The sequence below is a fragment of the Catharus ustulatus genome, chromosome 5 (assembly GCF_009819885.2).
Source record: "Catharus ustulatus isolate bCatUst1 chromosome 5, bCatUst1.pri.v2, whole genome shotgun sequence".
Classification (NCBI taxonomy): Eukaryota; Metazoa; Chordata; class Aves; order Passeriformes; family Turdidae; genus Catharus; species Catharus ustulatus.
In genome coordinates, this window is record NC_046225.1 from 60783094 (window position 1) to 60807834 (window position 24741).

The window sequence follows — 24741 nt, forward strand, 5'->3', positions numbered from 1 at the left end:
TCTGATTAATAAAAGCACATGGAGATACACAGAATCACAAAAAAATACAAAGGGTAGCTGCTGCTCAGGAATACACACCTTTCCATGTACAAGATGATAATATAGTAGGACAAAATATATCCACGCCACTTTTCCATGTCTTTAAATAAAATATTCGTAAAAATCTGGAAGGATTCTGAAACCTCTCTGATAAGCTATACCAATATTTAATTAGCCTTACAGTCTGATCAGTGACCTGCTCCCCAGCAGCCTACAAGCAGTCAGGAAATTATACCAATTTTGTAAAACCCAATCTCATCTTCTGACAATGGGGTTACACTAAAAATATGCTCCTACAAAAATCCATATTTCCCAACATCTGATGCTGTTAAACATTTTGAAGATGAAAGCCCCACATTAGCTTGACCATCCACTTACTTAATGATAACAAAAATAAGATACTTAAAAAGATAAATAAAATACTGATAAAAGTTACAACTAAAAAGGCAGCAGTGACTTACTTGGTCCTGCCTGAGAATTCTGTTTTCTAAAATATTTTGATTAGACTGTGATACAAAGGGCCTTTCTCCAGTGTAAAGACCTTCATCCTCAAGGTACCTAGGCTGCACATTGCTAGGCATCTTCTCAGAAGTAGGCACTAATGAGAAATTAAAAAGAAAACCATGTAAAATACGCTGTAGCTCTAGCTTCAGTTTGCCAATTCTTAAAATGAACTGTGTATTAAGTATGGTGTCAGAAGTATTTTTCTACATAGGAAAAAAAGAAATAAATATAGAATTAAAATAGGTCCTTATCTTAATCAAGAAAGTACCACGAAGTGTCACAATTCTAATAAACCAATAACTAAGATTTCCTTACTGAAAAATACTTTAAGTTACTTAGTGGAGTTTAGTGTTAATGGTTGTTTGCAAAACATTGTAAAAAGCCTTGAGCAGCAACTGACTAGAGAGGCACTTCTAAGCCTTTCCAATGGAAAGTGAAACTTTAAGATTAATCAGACCTACTGTTAATAAACAGTTTGCTTAAGCTAGTCTTATACAAAACATAAAACATGCATAAAGAGTTATGTTAGCCACATAACAGCAGGTGGAATTCATTTTGAAGATCTGTCTGCAAGGCTGTTTCACTGTGGGTATGGATTCAATATTTTTCAGGAAGCAACCTCCAAACAGGGAGGGATTGTATTGAGGGTTACAACAAAAAAATCAGAACACAGTGGATTGCATGGGAAATAGTCAGAACTAAATTACAGGACATGAAAAAACAGGCACACGATGTCAAATATTATGACATGGCACTGCAAGCTGTACTGGTACCATTCCAGTATATACTGGAAGATTTGTTTCTATTTCTTCCAGTTCAAATATCAAATAGCAAGTGATATTATAAAGCAATTTTTAGGACTTTGAAGTTATGTGGGAAAAAGGCAAAAATCTCAGAGATATGACCAATGCTGCATACATTAAATAACAGCAGAAAAGGGGCTAGAACCTTGCACTTCCTATAGACAGCAGTGAAGAAGTTACCCCCAAGCAACTGAGGTGCCCTGAGTACACTTGCCAGTGTGCAGGTGATGACCTTTTCAGACTTGACTGGATGATCAGTGTCAGAAAGATGCAGTTAAACATCTCTCTCTGCTGCTAGAGACAGTCAACGCACGTTTTATTCAGCAGATCAAAGGGTGCCATGCTATGCAAAAATACAGGAACTAAATGGTAAGTACAATTTTCATACCTGCTGACATGCTGGGAACAAAGAGAAATTCCTTTTCCCTTTTCAGTTGCTCAGTGTAGCTTTCCCAATCAACAGGTTTCATTACTAATAAATCTTCATCTGTCTGCCCTATGAATAAATCATCATCTTTCACTAGGCGTACGTCTTCATCCTATAGGTTAAGGGCAAGCATCTGTTAGTTTGTTTCTTAAGAAAGTTTCTTGAGAAAGCACACTTTGAGAATTTTTAGGGAAACCAAAGATGCCATTTTACATAGATTAATAAAATTAACAGAAGTCTGAATAAAAAAAATATGAACATTTATCCTACAGTTCTCACCATTTCATCCTCCTCTTGTTCATCTTCATGAGTTTCGACACATTCCTCTCCTACCTCTTCTTCTTCATTTAATCCATTCTTTTTCCTGGCTCCAACTTTTATTTTCTCTGGTACAGCATCAAAATTAAAGGTAAAGAAATTATATGCTTCTTCTTCAGAAGGAAGATCATTCTGGAACTAAAAAAAGAAGACAAAGATACTTTATTATGGTATTTTTAAGAAAATTAGGGCAACTGAATAAGCATTCCCATTAATGTGAAACAACAGCATATACAAACATTTGTTACAAGATAATTACTATTTTATCTCAAACAGAACTCACTCAAATGCTGAAGCTAACTGAAATTTGTAAATTGTTCGTGAAAATTTCTCTGTCTCTATATATGTTGTTCAATATTTCTTGGAAAGTTTTCTTAAAAAGTTACCGGTCTAATTTTAACATTCTCATTGTTTTAAATATAAACCATCTGTGAATCAGAACAACAAATTTTAATTTCTGGCCATACTGCAGATACCCAGGTATATGATATGAAGAGAAATTTCTAATGGCCTTTTGCTTCTGAAAGATTCATGACCCTTAGCTGACCCTTAGCTTTAGGATGAATCCTCTAAGAAAAGAATTAACAGCAGTACTTTGTGGCTAATAAGTATCAATATACTGGTCTTTAAAATGCTTTAACTGTCAACTGGTGGCATTCAATAAAAAGGATTTAAACAGAAGACACACTTGTCCAGACAGATTTACTAGAGTTTTTGGGTTTTTTAATCAAATGATCCAAAGCCATTCTTACGTTTGATGACGGTTCCTTTTATATACTTCAATTGTTGGCAGATACTGTTTGTGAATATTTAAATTAAATAAAACCTTCTCCACTGCTTAAGACTGAGTTCTGTCTGCTTCTTCAAACAGAATAATGTAGCTATACAAAGGTTAAATTGAATTAATATTCATTAAAGAAATGCAGGAATTAGTACTTACTGTTGACTTTTGCTTAAGCTTTTTTACAGAATCACGAAACTTTACTTTTGATGGCAAGTGTGATTCACCTTCTGGCATCTCCCTGAATTTATCATTATCAGACTGCATAAAAACACACAGGTAAGTTTTAGTGTACATTTAAGGAATTATAAAAAACCCACAAACAATTTACTACAGTTATTAGATATTGCATTTTTACAAAAAAAAAACAACAAAAGAGATACATCACCACTGTGGTAAAAAATGGATTGCATATTTATTTTACAAGGCTACATCTAAGTATTACTTAATTCCTTTGGGTCAAGAAATAGACTGCACAGTAGGAAGAAATGGTTCATTGCCTACATGACAGTAGCTGTCTTCACTGCTGACAGGATCATTGTTCCTGCACTCCTGAACACAAGCTATCACACGCTGATGTCCAACAGGAGAGAAAGGAGGCAGCAATGGCAAACCCTCCCCTCGGGCAGACAGCCCCAGCAGGGTCAGGGGTGCTGCTGGCCCAGCTAAGGGAATCAGGGTACTTCTCAGACAATCCTTGCTGCAATCAGGAAAACCCTCTTTGGTATTGTTTAACAAAGGTGGTGTTCATTGCTTAGGAGCTGAAATACACACTTGATCATTTATTTCATTCTCTCAAACAATTATTGCTAGGCTACTCTCTAACTCTGTGGGTGACACACCTCTCTGCCTTTTAATGAAAAGAGGTATCATGTTTATTTATTCCCAGTTCTCTGAAGCCTTATCTGCTCCCACACACAGATCACTGTAAAGGTCACTGGTTCTGACGTTGCTTCAGCAAGTTCCTTTAAGTGCCTCAAAGTGATTTTCATCAGGCTTAACCAACAAAAACAGATCTACCATTCTATCTGTTCTTCCATTCTATCTGTTCTTCCTCCTTGTGGCCTGAATTGTTAGATTAAAGGAAGACACTTCTCAAGTTTACCTCTACTACATCTATACTACAAAATAATAATATCAAAATAATATCTTTCAATCTTTGTTTAACAACAAAAGAATACCTTGTGCATAAGTAAGTACAAGAAACAAAACCAATGTGTGGAAGGTTTCAAATATACTTGATATAAAATAAACAACTCTAATAAGGTATCACTTCTGCATTTTCCTAATACAAATATATTAAAGCAGTACTACTTAACTGAAAGCTGTAATAATTACTTATTTTAAGATAACATTGCCAAGAATCTTCCCACAACATATATGAAATGGCAATTCTGCCCTAGACAAGTGATTTAGCCAGGTTAAATCATATTGCTTGGAATTCCACATAAAGGCGTTACTGCTATATGCTGTTATTTCCTGGGAATAACACATTCTTTGGAACACATTTTCTAGAGGCAAGCAATCTCTCTCTGAATTCTGAAGAATATAGGTGCCAGCTCTGCATAGGCAGAGCCTTTGTTGCTTTTTTTAATACAAAATTCATTTTCTAAAAACAAAATGCATTTTCTAAAAACAAAAAACCCTCAACATAAAAGGATAACAAGGAAATAAAATAAAATATGACCTAAAGATAATATCCAGTATTTAGCAATTGCACTGTTCAAGTTTATATAAAGCTCTATTACAGTGGGAGCTTTATTTATATAAAGCTCATGTTACAGTAAATTTTAAATACTTCAAGGCATCTTAAGCAACAGAAGTAATGAACCGCTAAATGACAGAAGTTTCACATGATGTCCATACTGCAATGCAAGCAATTTATTACTGCTAAATATATACAATAAAACCAAAAATCAGAATGGTTCCTTTCTGGTTACTAACTCAAACAGTAGCATAATTCTGATAAATGAAATTGATCTTCAAGAGTGTACAGACTTTGATTTATTTCATGTTTCACATTCACTTTCTTATGATAAGAATAGCCAGATACAATGCACATTTTACCGTTTTATCCAGTCTGACTCCCGCTTTTCTTTCTCTGATGCCTTTTAAGAGCCTTGGTTGTGGACTGGGGTCTTCTTGTGATAAAGTAATTTCAGCTTTTATCTAAGCAAAGAAATGAAAAAAATGTTTAGCTGTAATAGAAACAGAAATAGATCAAAGCTACAATAATTCCCAGGAACTCAACACTTACTAATATTTGTGTTAGGGACAGAATCTTTTAATTATAGAATCAGCTTAAGTGATTTTCCAGATCCGTATATTATTACACCTTATTAAATTGTACAGAAAGCTTACAAAGAAATCCATTGCTTTTAAAATAGTGTGAGAAATTTTTTGACAAAGAGCACAGCAGGAACTTGTAATGACTGTATCATCTGAATTACAAAACAATGATACCTTTCATGTTACTATCAACAAATTAAATATAAACTTTAGAAAAGAAAATAGCAATATGGAATGTAACTGTACTGATGAACTGAGTACTCTTTCAGCTCCAGAAATAAAATAGCAGATATCCCAACTCAAATTCACAAAGTACAACACATGTAAAATGAAATAGGTGTTCCTTGTAAGACTGAGGTCAATCAACCAGGATTTCTGAAGGATTCTCACCCTTGCTGCTTTTAGTTTATCTCTCATTCGCTGCCTAACAGAAAGCTCTGCAAAGCTTGTCCTTGATGTAGAAGGAACAGGTGGCAACTCTGAAACAGAGAAAAATGGTAACATGTTTAAACTAAGTATTTTCTGAAAGAAATGCATGGAAAATAAAACCATTTATACCAGTCCCATGTTCCAACAGAAAGAACTTGCGTGAGGAAATTTGAATGAATTAAATTTTTTTTTGGAATCCAGTCCTTACAAAGCATAATTTAGATGCCTTTAAACTGCAACAGATCTACCTATCATTATATACTATGAACCACTGTAAGAAATGGTTAAGCACACTTTTAGTCCAACATCATTTAGGAAAAAACAATATTTTAAGATAAACCTCACTACTACTGATTCTACTCAGAATCATCAAGAGACTTGGGAGAATTCTAGTATTTCCAAATTATACAATTTACTGCCTGTATCTGTAGAAAGGAAGCATTCATTGTATTTGGAAACTTTCAAAAGAATGAACGAGGTGCATAGAGCAAACCCCCTATTTTGCAGGAATTTTCAGCATCTCCCTCAAGCTAACACCTTTAAAGGATTTATTAATAATTTGGATGGTGCAGTAGTGTTTATCTGCATACAGAATGCAGCAGCAAGAATTCTCAGAAAGCCACATTTGCTCAAAGATGGCCTTTGAAAAATTTTTGGAATTGAGCAAAAACTTTAGCAATTTTTAAAACTTCAGACTCACAAAAGATTGTGGCACACCGAAAAAAGGCTCTGTCAACTGGAAATGGAAGTATAAACTTTAATTGCAGTATGAAAGGTGGGTACACACTGGAAAAAAATTTAATTTTTTATTCTAGCACTGGAACTGAGTCCCTTAAACAGTTATGGAACCTTCACCAGTGCAAGCGTTTAAGTCAAAAAACAAAATCAAACAAACAAACCCCAGCCCTCAAAAAAACTCAATCAACCAAAAAACCCCACCAAACCCGAGCATCAAGACTTAGAAAAAATATTTCAACAAAGAAGCTGGTCTAGAGTTACCTTTAGATTTTCCTTTTGTGAATTTTTCTACCATTTTATGCTGCTCAGTTAGCATGCAAAAACATATTCTATTTCATTGCAGCAAACAGTGTAATTTCATTTTCTATTCTGATGAATGAAAACTAGAAAGGAACAGACTAGATGATCTGAAATCCTTTACAATTGTCTGTAAATATTTCCAGACAACCTAGGTGACAGTGTAAACATACAAAATTAGGGCAGAAAAAACTGCTACTTTAAGCATCTCATAAAGCATTAGAACTTATGCTCTGTATGCAGAATTTTTTATTACTTAATCTGTTCCTTGAGAAAACAGGGTCATTATCTTTTCTATATACCATGGAAACCATTTTAAGGCACCAAAGACTGTGGGATACTGTAGTTCTTTGAAAAAATTATTACATTAAAAAATTGGTTTTGTTACTTTATTTCTCTGGACATACTGTTCTGCTTATGTGAATGGGCTCTATAGACAACAAAGTTGTGCTCAACTTCAAAATGTATCTTTGAATGAACAAACTAAAACTGATATCCATGAACACATTACTTTTCAGGATCACCATTAAAAGGCTGTATGAAAAAAACCTACACCATGTTTTACACTGGAAATGCAATTATTCTACAGGGCTCCATATTTCATGTCAGGCAGAGCTAAACAAGTTTGTTGGATAGTCAAATTGAAATTAAACCTGAGAACCGGAAAATGCCATCTAGTAAGTGTTGTCCCTTGATTTTATCTGCACTCAGAGGGGCCCAAAGCCATTGGATCTCAGTGTGGCTTTGGAGCTCTCTGCACTGACATGGACTCAGAACTCCAGCGAGTATCTCAAAGGATGCAGAAACCAGGCACAAGACAGATATTAACCATGCACCAGTTACTTGAATGAAAATAGGGAATGGTACTTCCAGCACAGATCCTAGAAAAACTGCCGTATTTTTCATGGATAAAACAACTGCATAAATGCATACTAAGACACAAACCCAACAATGAAGAAAAATATACAGCAACACTGCAGTTGTCCTAGTTTCACAAGGTAATAACTACAGCTATGGGCTTTTTATCTAAAGCAATTCTTCTTTTGAAACTCTTATTTACCAGTCTGACTAGTGGACTGACATATAGCCATGTCATTTAAGAAAGATATAAAGGCTTTAAGTGTGTATATAATTGAATTAGAGTAAAATACTGAATTTCTGTAAACAGACTGCATTAAAAAATAGTAGAGACCTACTGAATGCTTGAGACTAGCACAGAGATTATGCTAAATATTAAGTGAAGAAGTAGCTGATGGACATGTTTCAAGAAAAGCTTGCCATAGTGGGCCGAGAACAATAATCATTCCATGCTAGAAGAAAATAAACCACCTATTTGAGGGATGTGACAAATTGATGATTCCAGAAACATTATCTACTTCCCACTTGTTTTAAAATACATTTCCCTTTTCCTGAAAAAAGCAGTATGGGGGTGTGTGTATACTTTTAATACCATGAATTTAACATAATATGGTGACAACTATGACAAAGTAAAAAGGCCTCAGAATAGAGGTGATGTATTATCACAGGCATTAAAATAAAACCAAAACAAGATAGTGGAGCACACAGACAATGTAGAACTTTTAAACAGCACCTGGGAAACTGCAGGGGGAATTTTTTTTTAAATGGTTAGATATCACTTGGCAAGAAAATGATAATCAGAAATTGAAAGATGATGACTAAGAAAGGAGTGAGAAACTCAGATCTACTCTATAACTGGGCAACACAATAGCTAACAGCAGTGTCAGCATATTCAAAACTATAACATATAGAACATGGAAATTTAAATTATTTACAAATCTGTCAAACTGAATCCTGGAAAGGTGGGGGGGAATTGAAATAAGTTTTGAATAGATACATGAAGGCTTTAGCTCAAGGTGTAGTCTTTGTCAAAATGTCAGATGCAATTTCAAAAAACCCAACCAAATAGATGAATAAATTATACTGCTATTAAGTAAATCGATGCTACAGTCTACCAGAATACCACATGCTGTACTTCTCACTTGATCATATAAAATTTGCAAAATTACAGGTATTTTGGAAGCAGAAGTAACAGAGCAAAATAGTTAGGATAACAAAACATTCATCACATAGGGAAACTAGCGACTAGTTTTCTTCTGAAGAGTACTGCAGAGCTATTCTATTTATTCTTGGAAAATGAGCTTCTGTAAAAGAAAATAACCATCACTAGAGGGTGCCTCAATGTCCCCATGCAATCAATTCTGAAAATTGTTTGGACTCCATCTGTCAACAGCATAGAGCTTCCTAGCACAAGCTGGCACAGTGAGACTCAAAAAACATACAGAAGAAAAGTCTACAGACCCTGAAGAGCTGGAAACATCCCTAAATTGTAAATGTCTTTAAAGATTTGTCTGTACCATTTTTGTTAAAATGTGTTTAAGGATAATACATACATTTTATTTTGGTAAAACTTGACATTGATGAAAAATTAAGTATGCTTATACGTCACTAGATTCTCATTCTACTGATTTTTTAATATTCTGCTCTTAATTAGCTCTTTTATGCATTCTATTTAGGTAAACCAAAAACCCATGCAGAAAGATTACACATCCAGTTCTAGCAGTATCCCACAACCACATCACTCTCTCACACTCTCTTACTTTGCAGGAATATTTAATGTGGGACAGTAAAAACAGCATGTCAATTAATCTACACTTCAAGCACAATTATGAGCTTTACAGTATCATTAGGGTTGGAAGGCACCTCTGGAGATGCCTTCCAGTCCAACCCCCATGGCAAGGTAGCGTCACCTAGAGCAGCTTACACAGGAATGTGCCCTGGTGGGTTTTGAATATCTCCAGAGTGGGACCATGACCTCCCTGGGCAGCGCTCTGCCACACTGGGCAAAAAAAGTGCCTTCTCATGTTGAAGTGAGTATGACCATTGCTCCATGTCCAGTCGCTAGGCACCACTGAAAAGTCTGGTACCATCCTCTTGGCATCTGCATTAATGAGATCCCTTCTCTGTCTTCTCCAGACTACAGAGGCACAGCTCCCAGAGTCTCATTTCATAAGAGAAATAAGCCAGACCCCCTAGCATCTTCATGGCCCTCCACTGGACCTTCTCCAGTAGCTCCATGTCTTTCTTTGCACTGAGGAGCCCACAGCTGGACACAGAACCCCAGAAGTGGCCTCACTAGGGCTGTGTAGAGGAGAAGGTCACCTCCCTGGACCTGCTGGCCACACAATTCCTGATGTGCCCCAGGATACCACTGGCCCTCCTGGCACAAGGGCACTACTGGCTCATGGACAGTTTGTCACCCACCAGGAGTCCCAGGTCCTTTTCAGCAGAGCAGCTGTAGATCAGTTCCCAGCCTGTGCTGGTACTTGGGGTTATTCCTCCCCAGGTGCAGGACCCTACACTTGCCCTTGTTGAACCTCACCAAGTTTCTCTCTGCCCAGCTCTCCAGCCTCTCAAGGTCCCACTGAATGGCAGCACAGCTTCAGGTGGACCAGCCACTCCCCCAGATTTGTAATACCACAAAAACCTGCTGAGGGTACATTCATCCCATTGTCCAGGTCGCTGACAAACAGAGTAAGACTGGACTCACTATTGGTGAATGCCACAGACTACACGCCTCTTACTCTGCTCATCAAAGCCCTCTGAGCTCTGCCATTCAGCCAGCTCTTGATCCACCTCGTGTCCATCCATCTAACCCACATTTCCTAAGCTTACCCACGAAGATACCACGGCAGACGTGCAAAACCCTTGTGAAGCCAAGACGGACAACACCCATTGCTGTCCCCTCACTGACCCATCCTGCCATGCCGTGACAGGCAGCGATCAGATGGATTTCCCCATGGCAGAGCCATGCTCACTGCTCCAGATCACCTTCTTCTCCTCTGCATGCTTGGTGATGACCTCTGGGATGATCTGTTCCATCACCTTCCCAGGGACGGAGACAAGGCTGACTGGCCACCTCACGTCCCATTATACAAATACCGCACGTCTACATAAATATATCTGAAAAACGTAAGGGCATTTCACAATCTAACCATATTTAAATGCCACAGGAGCACACCACCGAGTGCAGTGCTGCCGTTTGTGGCCGCAGGGAAGCTCGGAGCGGAGCCACGGCCCAAGAGCAGCGCCGGGAGCTGCAGGCAGAGCCGGCGGAGCCGCCCGGGCCGCCCGGACTCACTCACCGCGCTCTGCCCCGGCGGCGCCGGGCCGTGCTGCCGACATGGTGCTGCTGCGCTCGGCCGCGGCCCGGCGGCACCGCAGCCTCCGGCGGCCGCGGCGGGAAGGGAAAGGCGGCGGCTGCGGGAAGGGAAAGGCGGCGGCGGCGGCCTCAGCGCGGCCGGGCCGGGCCGGGAGCGGGAACGGGAGCGGGAACGGGAGCGGGAGCGGGAACGCGCCCGGCCCGCAGCCGCGCAGAGCGAGTGCGCGTGCGCGTGGCTGCGCGTGCGCGCGTCCGGGGACAGACGGACGGGGGACAGACGAACGGACCGCACCACCTTCACACCAATACATTCTACACATACAAATACAGATCTCTGCCTTATCTTTAATCTCCTCATACTCTAGGGGTTTGGGCTTTTTTTCCCCCTCCTGACATTTTACTGTTTAAACACGATTGCTTCAAAAGCTGCTCTGCAAGCAGAATAACTTCGTGGTTTTCCAACCTATGCAGGCTAAATATATTTAACCAATAACTTGAAGATAATTCAACTAAGTGAGGATCAATACGAAATAGAATTTAAAAAACCCACAAATCCAAAACACATTAAGGGTGCTACTTCCAGCAGTGGTACTCAGAGTTACAGTGTTTTTGCACAGAAATTAATTATGCAGATCTCAATGAAGTAGAATGGTACTGACAGATGAGAAGAGCTTAAAAGAGAGTCTTGGCTTACTTACTTCACTTTTCACAGTTATATATCTAAAAGATTCCTATTATTCTCAGTGAAAAATCATGTACTGTGTTTGTCTCTATGAGCTGGACACTAAACTCCATGGTTATCGTCAGGATTCTTCACTGCAGTTCACCTGGGCAGTGTTTGACACCTGGCTAATTACCCATGAGAGATATGCTTCCATATGTGCATAATGATCATGAGAGGTGTTCCACCTAACATTTTCCCCCCAGACACTTAAATTGCACTATTTAATGTACAGGCTTAGGATGTTTAAAAGCCTTTATTTTTTTCATAAAGGAATGCTTAAAAATATATGTATCCATTTAGTTATTCCATACAATAGTGAATAATATGGGCCTGTACATGCTGTATGAATACTCTTGTTATTTTTTTTTGACACAAACAACCCATCTGTGATCCACAAAGCCCACTGAAATATTCAGATCACAGGGGCATGTTCAATCCTTTTTCTCCCCGCTTTTGGCGTTGGACTGAAATCACTTCTACCCCCCAAATTTCTTTGGTTTTGTTTGCACTAGGAAGTAGCTCTTGTTTACAAGCACTGGGGAAGGTATTACATTTATATCTACACAACTCAAGTTGTTGCTGCTGTTAATGCAGGTCCTGTCCTGCTTTACCTTTCACAGATGGAAAAACAGCCATGGCTCTACTTGTTCCTGGCACAAAGCTTGTGCCAGCATAGCTGCACCTGTGCAAAACCCCAGGGCTGATGTACTGTGCTCACAGATGAAGTAAATCACAATAGCAGAGTTTATGCTGGATTTTAAAATCCCCATAAAACAACTTATGGGAGTAAAATTTTTTGTGTACCTAGCTAAATCTTCTTTGGCAAGAGGGCTAACTGAGGCTGACACAGGTCGCCTGTGGTTTCCTTGTCACTTCTTTGTACTGGGTGTGTACAGGCTCCTGCATACTTGCTTCAAAATTGCTTCCAGCCCAGCTTAGAAAATACAGAGTGATCCTCATATCCCCCCTTTTCTCTTAATGAGGTAGCTAATGAAAAAGGAGAAGTTCTCTCCTGCCCGAGGCTTAGCTTTACCAACTACTGGAGTCAAGTATTACCAGATTTCTAAATATGTCTCAACTAGCACAGGGGGCTGAACCCACCCTAAGCAAGTGGCTTTCTTAGACAAAGGTAACTCCCTCCCAAACCACCCCTGCATTTGCCTCAGCACCACTGCCCGCAGTATTTCCCACCAGGCTAAGGGTTGTGTAAAAATGGCCACATTTCCTTGCTGCTGGCAAGGTTCATCAAATACCCTCTTCACGGTGCAAGAAGTACAGCACTGCAAGGAGCAGCAACCTTTTTATCACTTGGCACATCAATCTCTTTTTCATATCAGTCTTTATGTATGAAATTTAAACAGTCTTTCCCAAAGGCACATGTAAATGTAGAACACTGACAACATTGAAGAAGTGCTTTATGGCAGCTTTCTTTAACAGTTTGGTAGCATTTCTTGAAGTTAAGTACTATAACAGACACTTTAAAATGTAGTAAACAACTGGATGCAAGAACTATAAAGCTCTCCACTAGTCAGAGGTGGTTTCCAAGCACTGAAAACTAGTAACAGAAACACAGAGAAGTTTCTCTCACTGCTCTTTAAAAAAAAAAATGCATCAAAAGCACCTAGAAAATAATTTTGAGGATTTTGTGTTACTGAAATCTGTCTCATTCATGAAAGTACACTATATTCAGTGATACTGAAATAGAGCTTAAGGAAAATGTTTGCTTCCTGCCTGGGTTTCCTTGTACAGCAGCTCTTGGATCACAGACAAGAGCCAAACACCACCCTCCCTCTAAAAGCAGTGCCTCAGCTGTGCTTTTAAAGAGAAAGAGTCAGATTTCCTGCTTAAACCAATAAAACACTTCTGGCAATCTTCTTTTTGTAAACAATTTCATCTACAGTAAAAAGGAAATCATAAATAAAATATGGAGAATGCAGCTCCAGCAGACCATTTCAGTTACTGCAGTGATTTTAAGAAGCAAATATCCACAGTATATTTTTACAGGGTCAAAGATGGTTATTTCAGGCTGAAGTACAATAAAATAGTCACTCATCCTAACTTTAAGTATCTAACTTTGCTCAGTTATCTGACTTAATTTCTGTGTATTTCTTCTAAAGTAAGGAGGAGCAGCACAGACCTTCTTGGACTTGTATGAACCAGAGCAGTGATTCCTAAATACCAGTCATTTATGGAAGAGACTGGTTCACTCTGTTGACTAAAGAGGGGTGTTAAACCTCTAATTCAGACTGTGTGACAAGATTCCAGCAAGTAAATATTTTTTTTTATGTCTAGAAATAAATAGTTTAGAAACCCTTAATTTCACTCTGACAAAAATCCCTGGACACTTCCAGTAAGGATAAATCCTTGAAGTTGATAGTAGCCAGTTGTTTTCCTAGTGCTCTTTGTGTTCCAATGCATCAAAGTACTTGGAGTAACTACTGGAAATGCATCAGGGGAACAACACTGCATATTCTTTACAGGGGTATTTACAAACCAGTGTCAGCCTCAGCAAACTTCTTCAAGCTTGTAATTTGGGGGAAAAAATTACAGGAAACATAGCAAAGTTAAAAAAGATGTGATCTCTCAGAAGTTGTTATTGGTAAAACAGGCCTTTTGCTACTCTGGGATTAAAAAAATGTACCAGTAAATGCTCAGAGTAAGAAGTAAGACAAATCATAACTTCCCAGAGTTATCAGTATGCTTTAATATTTCTGTAGGAGAAAGTAAAAGGATATGAAGTGTTTGATAGTTGTTTTAGAGCCTGCTTAAAGGGAATCACACTCTTGAAGCCCTTGTTAGAGAAACAGAGGAGGGATAGTTTATCTGCTTGTTAAATGCTCACAACCAGCTTATGGTGATACTAGGAATGGCAGAAATGTCAGCACTGTGAGATGGTTTGTAGAAACATGGACTGTCTTATTTACAATCCCTAATTTTTGTAGCTACAAAGGGATTTATAACTTTCCTGTCAAGTCTGGAGAGGAATATTTTCTGCTGCACTGAAGTGTTATAAAGTAATTTCTTATGTTAAAATGTGTATTAATATCTCTAGTATGATCAGAATAAACAAAATTGAGAGTACTTAAAGGAGTTATTAGGCCTATTTATAATTGTCTGTATATAAATAGTCCCTATAACATCTGAAGGTCTCTTACTGCAAAGTTTTAGTATAGTATTCAGAAAGGAGAAGCAGTTTATCCATCTCTCTTCATGTGATTCCAACTACTAAGAAGGAAACCATGGGAAGAAATAAACATAGTAGTTAAAAGGGATAAGGACTATGCATTTTTAATTGTAGAAAGAGGAACTGCCATAGCTAGTAACATTTGATGTGACAAAAGGTTTCAGGAAAGGGAAAGATCTGTAATAGGGGAACAGCTTTCTTAGGGTGACATGCACAGCACACATCTCTTTTATCTGCTGAGAATCCCTGCATGTGGGACTGAGGAAATGATCCAGTGGGTGAAACTTCATACAGAATTTTGGCAAGAACCCAGGTTCAAGATCTTGTTTTGCTAATAAGTCTGTGTCTCAAAAATATACTTCAGTATTAGAAACAGTTGTACAAACAGTTGAAATAATGGACAAATATGAACAGCATTTATGTAAGGAACATTACTATGAGACTCTAAAGGAGAAGTCAGGAACCTTTGCTTAAGATGATGGAAAGCTGCTTAAAAACACATGTCAGCACAATGACTCTGTTCACAGGAGACATACAGAATGTGAAGCACATATTTCCTGGGGTGGAGGACAAGTCATTTATCTCAGTCAGCATTATAAAAACAAAGGCCAGCCTAATGCCATTGATTGCACTGGGCTTCAGACTTGGTGCTGTGCCTGATCAGGTGTGACACTGTCACATTTGGCCATTATTGTCAATGATGGCCAAGGCTGGCTTTTAGGGGAGGCAGAGTAGATGGCAGTTTGTTGTGCCCACAATGCAGGATGCCCCAGGGGTGGGCAGTGGCATCATACGTCCCTAGTTCAGAGTTTAAACGTTTTAAAACTCAATAAGAGACAATGAGCAATGGAGTTATTTCTCAGGCTTTGAAGGTAATATAAGGTTTGCTTTGCCTGCCTTATTGCTTGCCTAGAATCAAAGTCAAAATTTGTAAAATCAACAGAAAAGGAACAGCAAGTGTTACAAGCCACATACAGCATTTACAGAATAAGACTACGTGTTGTGTGTTCTTAGAATAGGAATTTAGGTATTATGTGCAACCCTACAGTGATCCCAGTTTCAGGGAGGTTACAAACAAGAAAGAACAAATTCTACTCATCTTAATTCTTTTTAAACTGATCACACCTTATTCCAACATGGCAGAAATCACAAGTAACATTTCCTGTAATTTGTCACATGCAGTTCAGAAGTCTGTGTTCACACATCAGAATGTCTTAACAAAATGTGCATGAATGCAGGTGGTGCATGGAAGTGAAATCAACTTCAGTGGTAGGCAAGTTTTCAGATGCTGAGAGATTGTTGTTCAGCTCAAAAGTTTTAAGTCCTTTTCACTCTCTTCTGAGCCTAGAGATAGCATTTCATTGAAAGTAGTGAAAGAAAAATCACTGCTGGTACATTTCCTTCATGCAAGAATTGAGTATTCTTGTCCCTCTGTTAAAATGGCATAAACAAGGTTATTCTACTACAGAGATTATTTTACAAATTCTGCCTTATATTTTGTATTGGATTTAGGATTTAGGACAGGTTCTTTAAAGCTGAAAACCCCCAAATTTATTATTTTTTACTTTGGTGTGAACAGAATCACTCCAGGATTCATTTAAGTATCCTTAAAAATTTCAGTATTTTTATATACTTAAGTGTATTGAATTTGGAGGCAAGAGAGTATTGCTAGGCCATTTTAATATATTGAAAATTTTCTGGAGACCAGCCCAGTTATTTCAGTTAAAGTTGTCCCAGGAGGAACTCGAGCAATACCTTATAGAAGATCTGCCAAGAGGCCACTTCCATCATTATCAGGGTACTTCTCTGTTCTCATCAATCCATGTCTTCTTCTAATTTTGAGACATTGATAAATTGCCAAATTAAATTATGCCAATTTCTCCACTTAGCAGATTGTTCTTGAAGAGCAGACATCTTATTTAGCTGTTGCCATCTCAAAGTTAAAGGATAACCTATGTTAGTAACCTAGATAGGTGATGTGGAGACATGGATACCTCCGGATTCCTTCTTTCTTGATATAAGTCTCTAATACAGGGTCATCCAGACAGAGATTTACCCCACCTATTTCTTTGCAGTGTTAACAGGAGAGCCAACAACTAATTTAACCTACACAGTGATCTTTGAACTTTTAGAAATTAAAGTCAGGTAAGAGAAATTTTACTCTAATACACATGGAGGAAAAATCTCTTTACACCTCTTCCAGCTGGTAGCTGCCAAAATTGTACCAAAATTATACTCAGAATTGATGAATATAAGTCAAATAATCCAAGACAACTTTCTCTTTGTAAATATTTGCTATTAAAAGATATGTGTATAATATGTCTAAATATCTTTTCCCTTAAGTAGTAACATTCATGAATTGATCTGATGTGTGCAGCTAGGACAAATACAGGTATCAGTGACTGAAGATTTCGTGACAGTATTTTGAAATTTCCTCCTGTGGATGTGAGGAAGAGTTATGTCTCTGAAATTCAGAAATGCTGACATAGTCTCAGCTGGGAGTGTTGACCTAAGGAGTTACAAAAAAATGTATATGACCTCTAAATGCTCTCTGAGCTGAAGTCTTGATAGTTTATACTGAATAAACTGCTTCTTGAAAGCATTACTCATTGGTAAAGATAGTAATATATTGATTTCTCAAGTCTATTTTTTCCGGTTTACTTTCATGCATTATTTCTTGGATGGGACTCAGCTACTGAAAGACATATCCAAAGCAAACTCCATTTCCACATACAACTGAAATTCTGGCTGACCAAACTGCTCAGTACAGCATTAGTATAATTATTCTGAATATTAATTAACTGCCAATGGATAAATAAATCAATAAATGACTCAAATCAGTGAAAACTAATTTATTCAGTAAATACTTTAGTGAATGAATAGGAACAGAACCTAGTGGGTGACCTGTGGAAGGAAATAGAGTATTAAATGGACTGCAACAACTAATACAACATACTTGGTAGGAAATTAAATAAGTTGCTTCCAGTTTTGTGTGTTTTTGCTTATCCTAATAGTAGCTAGATGGTGTTAGGTAGATTTTAAAAGGTTTGAAGAATGTAGATAATGTTCTCAGTACTGGTGTCCATTAGTAATTATTTCTTCTATATTGTCTCAGCATTGTAAAACGTTGAGGACCTATTACTCCTGAAAAAATTGTATAACAGCCTAACCATATGAACCTGAATACCTGTAGTCAAGAAAGTGAAAATATTTATTCTATGTGACATACTCATAAAAATTTGAAAATGCAGGTAGATGTTTAATTAATTATCTAGGTTAAAAATCTTCAGCAGTGGAACATGTGACTAACTTCTTCCTTAATGTCACTCTACCAAGTATAAAGAAAGTCTGAAAGAGGAGAAGACTGTGGAGAGCTGTTTTGTTTCGAGTAACTTTATTTTTACTTATTTATCTTTACATACATATATCCCAAATAAATGTATATATACCTCTACTTAAGAATCTCAGAAATACTGATGTTCTTAATATTGTTGGACGATTTCCTGATGGTTTGAATTCTTGCAGCCTTGATCAGGAAACCCAAGAGTTGGCACTTCAGTAAAGACATGCTTCCTCCTGGGACTTTCTTGTTTCTCTCTGTGGACTGTAGGCAAAGTCTAGATGATTAATTTGATCTGGATGCCTTATTTTATATGTCATTATGGCATGTGTAGAATGACCAATATATTATGTAAAAATTAATCACTGATTAATTTCAAATTTGATAATGAAGAAATTTTGCTCTTTGTTATTCTGCAATGTTTTGAAACCAACCAGACCTCCCTGTGTACTGGTGTGAATTGTGGGAAGACATCAGCCCAAGATATTTTCCAGATAAATTCAAATTTAGACAGATAAATACCCCAAATGCAATATCATGTCATCAAATTTGATATATTTTCAAATAATATACTAGCAATAGCAATGATTTACTTTAGGATAAAGTCCTGAGACTCTTAATGAGGGCAGGGACACATAGTACTTGTGTACATGTGTTGTCCATATGTGTAGTAGAAGTATTCTTCTTGCCAAAACCTATAGAAATAATTCAACAGAATTACTTATTTTTAACTCTTCATGCCAAAATATTAAACTGTTCAAAAAAGTATAGAATCCAAGTGGGAAAACTTTGGGAAAATAAAGTTATTTTTCTATCATTGTATCAACATAAATCAAAAATTGCTAAGAAAAGGAAAGCAATAATTCTTGGTTTACTTTTTCCCATGGTGTCATTTTCAACATGGGTGTGGTTAAAATACCTCTTTTATATTGGATTCCTTTTTGCAGATTTTTACATGGGAGCAGATGCTTATAGTTAGGATTGCAACCAGGAATATTTCACTATAAAGCTGTGGATTTTCTCTTTTAATTGAGAAAAATTAGTTTTTGTCTAAAATTTTCCAGATGTATTAAAAGATGTATTTAAAATTTCCAGATGTATATTATAACTACAATACATTTCTGTAGAGTCTGGGGAAAATTGGTCATACTCTTTCCTTAAGGCTGGGTTTATCAGATTTTCAGTTATCATTAGATAATTAGATAATTATTAGATAATCATCTAATCTAAAACTTCTATTAGTTGCTTTTGCTGCATGATACCTGTTCTGGGTCCAGTTCTGCATCTATTGAACTAGATTTCCTGGGAGTCATGGGCTGGATATGGTCCTTGTTCTGTCCTGTGGAATTCAGTGCAGGCAGCACCGAGCAATGCTGATGGTCTTTGTGCCTCAGATAGGCACTGATGGCTGTGAAGCATCAGCATCAATCATAATTGTAAATGATGATTGGACTGCATTTTGCACTCATATTGTCCTTAATTTGCAGATGTATAAATGATTGTACAGCAGGGTGATAAACTGAATCTCTAAGTGCTCTCTTCCATATTTTTCACAGAAAGCAGCCCCTGTGTGACACTAATAAATTATATGTCTAGTTAGAAAAATAATCTACCATTGTCTTCTATCAGGCATCTCTCACTGTCAAATAAAAGAATGGCTGTACAAGCATTGCCAGTTTGATTTGTGGTCAGGGCTGTGCACCTGTTCACTGCATAAAGCAGCAGTCGTGTACTCACATCGTGAATGCTGATGTGGCAGAAGTGAGGGCGTGGGTACAGAGTGCTCAGACTGATGGTCCACACATACCTGTGCTGGTTCTGCAACCTCAGCAGCATTTTTGTGTCATTTTGTCTGGTTGTAACTGTCTTAATCCATCAAGTACACAGAAAAAACATAGAAATGTCCTCTGCTTTGGTCATAACTTTAGTGGGTTGAAGAGTTGTGCAACACAGACTACTAATATTTAGTGTTATCTGAATAACTGTTAGAAATAGCAGGTCTCCATAGATCTGGGATGAATAAAAGATTGTAAATTCTTGGAAACTAAGAGAACCCAAAGAAAGATTGCCAGTCTTACTGGTGTTTACTTGTGATATTCCTAGATACTTTTACAATGGTTGGGTGCTGCCTCTGGTAAAATGGATTCTTCATTTCCAGTGAGGATTGATACAGTTTCTTGCCAATGGACCTTGCTGTGCTCCTATCTGATAGATGGCAGTGCCAGGTGCTACCATATATTTTATCTCCAGATGGGTGCAGATGGTTAATTAAATCACCTCTTAACCTCATCGACAAGAAAATTAAATTGGCCTTTCACAGCTCTTGTGTAATCCTCATGAATAGAAGTATAAACTTTTTTTTTTCAACTTTCAAGTAAGTTTTTGAAACACTGACAGAAGTAGTTGCTTTCTAGGTAACCAGTATTCATCTCTACTTTTAATTCCATTTAACATACATCCAAAGGGCAGTAGCAACAACCTACTTTTATTACTCCTATTTGGCTGATAATCCATGAGGTCCCATGTAACTTTTTCAAGTTCATTGATTTGCTGAATGCAGTTTCTCATCTTGTGAGTGGCCTACATTTATTTCATTGCATTTGGCCATATTGAAATATAATTTCTGCTTTAATGATGTGACTCAGTTTCATATAATTTACTCTGATTAGTGATTAACTGTCCTGTCGTTTTTGGGCATTCACAATTATCTTCAGCAAAAAGTTTATGCTTTTTATTCCTCATCTCATAAAGGTAGTAGATACCTTTAAAGAATGGCAAAGACATTTGGAATTACACTGAAAATACCCACTGAATACTGACTCTCTCCAAGTTTTCAGATCTTCCAGTTTTTAATTTCTTTATATGTTAGATAGCTTTGTTCTTGTCTTTTATGGCTGCTACTGAGTGGTCCTTAGCTAGTACAAATCTTCACATACTTTTTGGGAGGTTAGTTAATTATGAATGGTGTTTGTTGGTGTAAATATCAGATGGGACTGTTCTTCTGACCCTGTGCAGTGGCATTCTAAAACAGTCATTCCTATTTTATTCCTCTCCCATCTGTTTTTAATGTATTGCCTGTCTTAAAATGACCAAAGATGATATTGCATTGAATTGTTCAATTTTACTTTAATGTAATATACAAAATATCCATTTAAAATTGCAACTTAATACATTTTATATAAAATCCAATGTACAGTATCTTAAATTTGTTTAAATAGTACTATAAACGTAATTTTAGGGAAGAGTCAGTCCTGGAATTATGCAGTCTTTTGTTAATTACAGTTCATTTTGATATCCCTGCTGTTCATTAAAAAACCCATCCTAGATTCTAAAATTATCCTTACGAGCTCAGATTTGGTTCTAATCAAAACAAGAATGAACTCCCAGATTTTTTTTTTTCATTACAACTTTGTTTTCCCCACACAGATGAATAAAATCCTGTGCTGGGGACTCCAGTTTGAAAGTCATTTGACATCTGCTTCAGAACTCATCTTCATCTGATAAGGCATCCAGGTAATCTGTATCAACGTACAAGAGAAATCCAGAAAACAAACTGTCTGCCCACGTTGGGTCAGAAAAGAGACCGTTCTGGTCAGTGTAGAAGATTTCAAGCCATACTTCATCTTCTGGCTGAAGGTAGATCACTGTGGATCCAGAGGCTACGTCGTGGTTGCCGGTGTTGGCGTCAAAAGTCTTGATCCGGTACTTCCCATTGTGAACCAGCCCAATTGCAAGGTGCTTGTTTGCCAAGGTGATATCGTAAGAAAAGTAATAAATCCCTGGGATGGCACAAATGAACTTTCCTGTGGATGGGTTGTAGTGCTCCCCCTCGTTGAAGAGGACTTTATTGAATACAATGGGTAGTCTTTCCTCGGGGTAGCTGGTGGTGATGCCGACAGAAAAGGCAGATTTCAGCACTATCTTTCCACACTTGCAGACCCCTGGTGCACCTGGCTCTCCTCGGTCTCCTTTATCTCCCTTAGGTCCAGGTGGTCCAACTGGACCTACTTCACCTTTGGCACCCATCAGTCCTCCAGGTCCTTTCTTACCAGACTGACCTTGGTCTCCTTTCTCTCCAGCTGGTCCTAATGGCCCAGTCTTTCCTCTTAAACCTTCAAAAACATTTTAAGTTAGTTAATCGTTGCACATATCACCTCAGTAAATGATTGTGTGGGCTACTGTGTGTGCCTGAACAAACAAAAAAAACATGGTCAGAATTTCAAAACACTAGAAATACTTCCAAATTTTCTATTAAGTTTGCATAAGGTATGCCAGTTTGGAACAAATGACCAGACTTCACAGCCTGCAGGCCCTTTGTTTCTATACTGCTACTTATCTTGATGTATCTTGAGTCCACATTAAAGAATTTTATATGTAATCAGTCTAATGCTACCTGAACTACAGGTGCTGCTGATGGCAAGGACAGCCACCCGTCTGCATCACCTATGACATGATACTTGTGTACTAAGTATTTCCTACAAATACAGCATTTTTAGTGCATACCTAAGCACCTGCTAATCTTTTACGCCTGGCTAATGGCACAGGTGAAACTATTTATGTGACACCACACATGCTTCACTCTCCCCAAATTTTTTCTTAGCATCTGTGAGAAAAAAGGCTGTGCATTTGCATTTCTTTACACTGATATAAGTATGTGCATATTAGACAGATCTAAAATACATGTGCATACTTTCTTTTACTCTATTTATATATGCATCACACTTAAACCCACACAGGCACATACACAAATTCATCATATATATGTGTGCATATATATATGTGTATATGCGCCTATACATGCATATATAGATATGTATAACAGTGATGATGAAGTGTCTTGCTTTCTTGTACTAGTGTGTTAGGTTACACAAATTTTCAATACCTGCACTCCCTTTTTCACCTTTTTCTCCCTTCCTGCCATCTCTGCCATCTCTCCCTGGAAGGCCAATGCGTCCATGTGGCCCCGGGGATCCGCTGGCTCCAGGGGGGCCCGCAGGGCCTGGCAAACCTGGGATGCTGCAGATATATCTGGTGTAGTAATTTTCTCCTTTGGCCTGGCTTTGAAGAGGTTGTTCACTTGTGTAGATGGCAAAACTTGTAATGTACAGCAGCACAAACATCCTCAGATCTGGAAAAAAAAAATTAATATGACACTCTAGTCACATGCAAATGGCTCTGAATATGCAAATAAGTGTGGCACTGTGATGCACGATGCACAAGTAGAGGTGTAGACCTCATCCTGGAATTTCTGCATTACCATGTAGGAAGCAAGGAGGAAAGTCTGTCAGATTGGAGCTTTTTCTGGGCCCTGTACATGCTGCTGTATGTGTTTCAAGTAAGTAGCTGTAGACTGACAGTGTGTAACTGGTGAATATCAGCTTTTTTGGGGCCAAATGTTGACACATGAAAAAATGCTCTGGGTTTTTTCAATGCAAAGACCTTTGATTGCATAGTTTATTTTTGTTCCAGGCATCATTTGGGCCCTATATAAGCTTTACAGATGAATGTCCTCTTACTGGAGGGAGTTAGTCTGTGCTAGAGGCATGTGTCTGTAGTGAGGATAAAGCTTACACCTTCATTTCATTTTGAAATTTGCCCTTTTGGTGGCAAATTAATCTCCAGTTTAAATAACTGCAGCAGAAACTTGCTGAAGCTGCAGGAGGATGGCAGGTAGAGAGCTACAGCTCCAGTGCCTCTTGGAAAGAGCACAAATAAACACCCTAATCTGTCAGGTGGAAGCAGGCAGCTGCCCTGCCCTGCAGGGGATGTGGAGTGTGAATGGACTGCTAACAGGTTGAGTTTTAAAAGCCTGGCTTGGGCTGTCATATACAGTAAACTGTGTTGCAATATCTTGAAAGAAAATTGGTTAAATCCTTATATATAGTATTTGGGTGTTTTCTTAAATTATTGGATGGAAATTAGATTTCTCTGTCCCACTGTATATTGGGATACTAAAGAAAAGTAACTGTATAAACAGTGACATGCTGAGTAATTGCAGTACCTGATATACAACGGTGTTTTAAATTAGTGCTGCATTAGCAGAGAGTCAGTCATGGGTCAGGTGGGAACCTACAAGTCAAGCTGTTTTCTCTAGTTCCTTTGCTGTCTTCTCAGAAAGCTTGTGTGGATTTTTTTATTGGAGCTGTCCATTCTGTCAGAACTATTTTACAGCATTCAAGGAAATCAGAATCCACTGGTTTCTGTGGGGAGAAAAAGAAGGAATAGAATGGGTGATTGAGAAAAAATACCTGTAAAATGCAGTCTTTTTTTTTTTTTTTTTTTTACAGTGAATCATAGACTCATAGAACCATGAAGGCTGGAAAAAGACCTTTAAGATTTGATTATCAAGTCCAGCCATCCACCTAACACCATCACAATGTTCATCACAAAACAATGCAAAATCCACACATTTCTTGAATACTTCCAGGGATGGTGACTGCTGCTTTCCTGGGCAGCCTGTTCCAATGCTAGTCAACCCTTTCTTTGAAGAAAGCTTTCCTGCTAGCCATTCTAAACCTCCAGTGACACAACTTGACATTATTTCCTTTCATCCTGTCTCTTGTTCCCTGGGAGAAGGGACTGAGCCCCACCTGGCTACCACCTCCTTTCAGGGAGTTGTAGAGAGTGATAAAGACTCCTCCAAACCTCCAGGCTAAACACCCCCATCTCCCTCAGCTGCTTTTCATAG

General features: G+C 38.0%; 2 protein-coding genes across 5 annotated transcripts in view; both read right to left on the bottom strand.

The window, feature by feature from the left end:
- The window catches only part of CC2D2A (coiled-coil and C2 domain containing 2A), a 56678-nt gene extending 45826 nt beyond the window's left edge, over nucleotides 1-10852 (bottom strand). For 2 of the 4 annotated variants that reach the window (XM_033060201.2, XM_033060199.2), the window contains exons 1-7: nucleotides 10789-10852; nucleotides 5552-5640; nucleotides 4940-5041; nucleotides 3032-3133; nucleotides 2053-2229; nucleotides 1735-1885; nucleotides 501-637 (exon numbers count right to left, since the gene is read on the bottom strand). In XM_033060201.2, coding sequence (XP_032916092.1) covers nucleotides 501-637; nucleotides 1735-1885; nucleotides 2053-2229; nucleotides 3032-3133; nucleotides 4940-5041; nucleotides 5552-5640; nucleotides 10789-10828 — 798 coding nt within the window. In that variant the 5' untranslated portion in view covers nucleotides 10829-10852. Of the gene's footprint in view, nucleotides 1-500; nucleotides 638-1734; nucleotides 1886-2052; nucleotides 2230-3031; nucleotides 3134-4939; nucleotides 5042-5551; nucleotides 5641-10397; nucleotides 10531-10788 lie in introns of those variants that run through there. The other 2 variants (XM_033060198.2, XM_033060200.2) reach the window with 2 other exon arrangements.
- Nucleotides 10853-21154: 10302 nt separating this feature from the next.
- C1QTNF7 (C1q and TNF related 7) overlaps nucleotides 21155-24741 on the bottom strand; it is a 38789-nt gene continuing 35202 nt past the window's right edge. Inside the window, exons 2-4 of the mRNA XM_033060620.1 lie at nucleotides 24055-24253; nucleotides 22936-23181; nucleotides 21155-22165 (exon numbers count right to left, since the gene is read on the bottom strand). Of these exons, the coding sequence (XP_032916511.1) occupies nucleotides 21534-22165; nucleotides 22936-23173 (870 nt within the window). The 5' untranslated portion in view covers nucleotides 23174-23181; nucleotides 24055-24253 and the 3' untranslated portion in view covers nucleotides 21155-21533. The remainder of the gene's footprint in view (nucleotides 22166-22935; nucleotides 23182-24054; nucleotides 24254-24741) is intronic.